Source organism: Marmota flaviventris, chromosome 10, assembly GCF_047511675.1.
Source record: "Marmota flaviventris isolate mMarFla1 chromosome 10, mMarFla1.hap1, whole genome shotgun sequence".
NCBI lineage: Eukaryota > Metazoa > Chordata > Mammalia > Rodentia > Sciuridae > Marmota > Marmota flaviventris.
This window is the reverse complement of record NC_092507.1, coordinates 120,999,104-121,001,096: the sequence shown is the minus strand read 5'-3', so window position 1 is coordinate 121,001,096 and position 1,993 is coordinate 120,999,104. Positions and strand designations below refer to the sequence as shown.

Genomic DNA, 1,993 nt, shown 5'->3' with positions numbered 1-1,993 from the left:
TGGGTACAAGCTATTGTTTTAGACAAGACTCAACTGCATAAAGTGGAGGCGTAGGAATAAGCAGATCCCATGATGCAAGAAAGAGAGAAAAGGAGATGATGGAGAGGGCTGGCATAACAGTGAACTTGAGGTAAAAATGCAGTGAATGCATAAATTAGAGAATATGATCAAAGCTCCCGTAAGATACTGGGAGTTCCCCGGGGCCCTAAGCTGCTGCTTTGAAAGTCAGGAGTCTGAGGAGAAACAGGCCAGATGGGAGAAGCGGGGAGCAAATTCTGGTTTACCCTCTGCTGGATTTCTCCTGGGCCAGGACAGCAGGATACAGCTACCAGAGGCAGATTTAACTGCGGAAGTTCAGTTTCTGCAGAAAAATATATTGATACAAATAACATTGCTATTCACTGGAATTTTTAAAAACCTGTATTTTTAGGGTAACTGAACTTTCTCCAAGATGTCCTACCAGCAGAAGTACCAACTCTCTGCCAAGAGCCTCCCTAAAGGTCCACCCAAGTGCCCGCCTCAGGCCCCTCAGGCTCCGGCCTCGGGCCCAGCTCCCTGCCCCTCTCCAGCCCCAGCCTCCTCCAGCTGTCCTCCCACCTGCTGCGTTTCTGGGTTTGGGGGCCACGGCTGCTGTCTCGGGTCTCACCGGTTTCCACGGCTTCCAGGAGTCTACCTGCCCGGGCCCCAGAACTCTGACTGCCGTGCGAATGAGTCCTCTGGATGTTCCAGCGGCTACCAGGGCTCTGGGGGCTGCAGCTGACCTGCGACCTTTGAGGAGCTGAGAAACCACAGCCAAGGACCAGCCTGAAAGAGGGACGCCTTGGCTCACTCTTGTGCTGCTTCCTCCCTCTCCTCCTGAACTGGCTGTGCAGGCGATCTGCTTGCTCTTCCTCTTGCTGAGAACCTCGACCCTCCTGGCTGTGGTACGCCATCAAGGAGACCTGAAAGCAAGGGGAAACTCTGCTCCCCAAGCCTTCTCAGTGCAGAAATAAAGCTCTGCTCCCCCGGGCCCTGACTGACTTCTGGGTATTTGTTGATTCCTTCATGGAGCCCACATTAACCTGGATCCTTTTTTCTTAATGTATTTTTTTTATTCTGATTTGTCATATATGACAGCAGGATGCATTACAACTCGTATTACACATACAGAGCACGGTTTTTCATCTCTGGTTGTACACAATGTAGAGTCCCACCATTCGTGTCTTCATACATGCATTAGGGTCATGATGCCCATCTCATTCCGCCCTCTGTGGTTTCTTCTCTTCTGTTCAACAGGGTAAATGTCATGGCCTTGGGGCAACTTCTCAAGGTACCATTGTTCCCAGCCCAACGTGGGCTGCAGTAAATATGCTTCTGCTCGCCCTCTGTGACTGTGGTTCTTAAGCTCAGTATGGAGACACTCTGCGGCCCAGAAGTTTAGCAAGTGAGTAGTGGATGGACCTATGGACAGTACTCCAAAAATCACACATAACCCACAGCTCAGACTAACCAAAACACAGCTCCTGCCCACGTCCCACGTGGGTGGTGGGAAAAGGGTTTGGTGAAACAGACTGGCTGAAAAATAAAAGCTAAGAGAAATAAAATGGCAGAAAAACCACAGAACACAGAAAGTAGTTTCAACAGTGGGGCAGGACAGGCAAGCGGATAAGACAGATGGAGCTTCTGGACCAAATGGGGCCTGCATCTGCCTTATTTATATTGGAAAACACCAAAGAGATTCTATAGAATGTTCTTCTCCAAAAAAGGTTAAAAGTGGGCTGTTCAGTTCCTAGTGGGTTATGCCCACCTCCGGAGCTACTATTGAGAAACCAGCCTCTACCTCAGAGCAAAGCCTGTCCAAGGAAGGGGGCGTGACCCTTGTCCTTGGAAAGACCCACAGAGCACTCCTAGGCCCATACCCACCCTGCTGAGTTGTTTATCTACAAATAACGGGAGACATCTGTAGAGCCAGGTGTCCCTGATCTGTCAGGCTAGGTGAGGGCCCATAGCAACC

General features: G+C 50.3%; 1 protein-coding gene across 1 annotated transcript; it reads left to right on the top strand.

Annotated features, from left to right (window-relative positions):
• Positions 1–451: 451 nt before the first annotated feature.
• Lce7a (late cornified envelope 7A) lies at positions 452–760 on the top strand. Its single transcript, XM_071618659.1, has one exon. The coding sequence runs from the start codon at positions 452–454 to the stop codon at positions 758–760; it is 309 nt and encodes a 102-aa protein (XP_071474760.1).
• Positions 761–1,993: the final 1,233 nt, after the last annotated feature.

What these genes read in the sequence shown, in the direction of transcription:
- Lce7a (XM_071618659.1), top strand. Translation starts at nt 452, where the DNA reads ATGTCCTACCAGCAGAAGTACCAACTCTCTGCCAAGAGCCTCCCTAAA.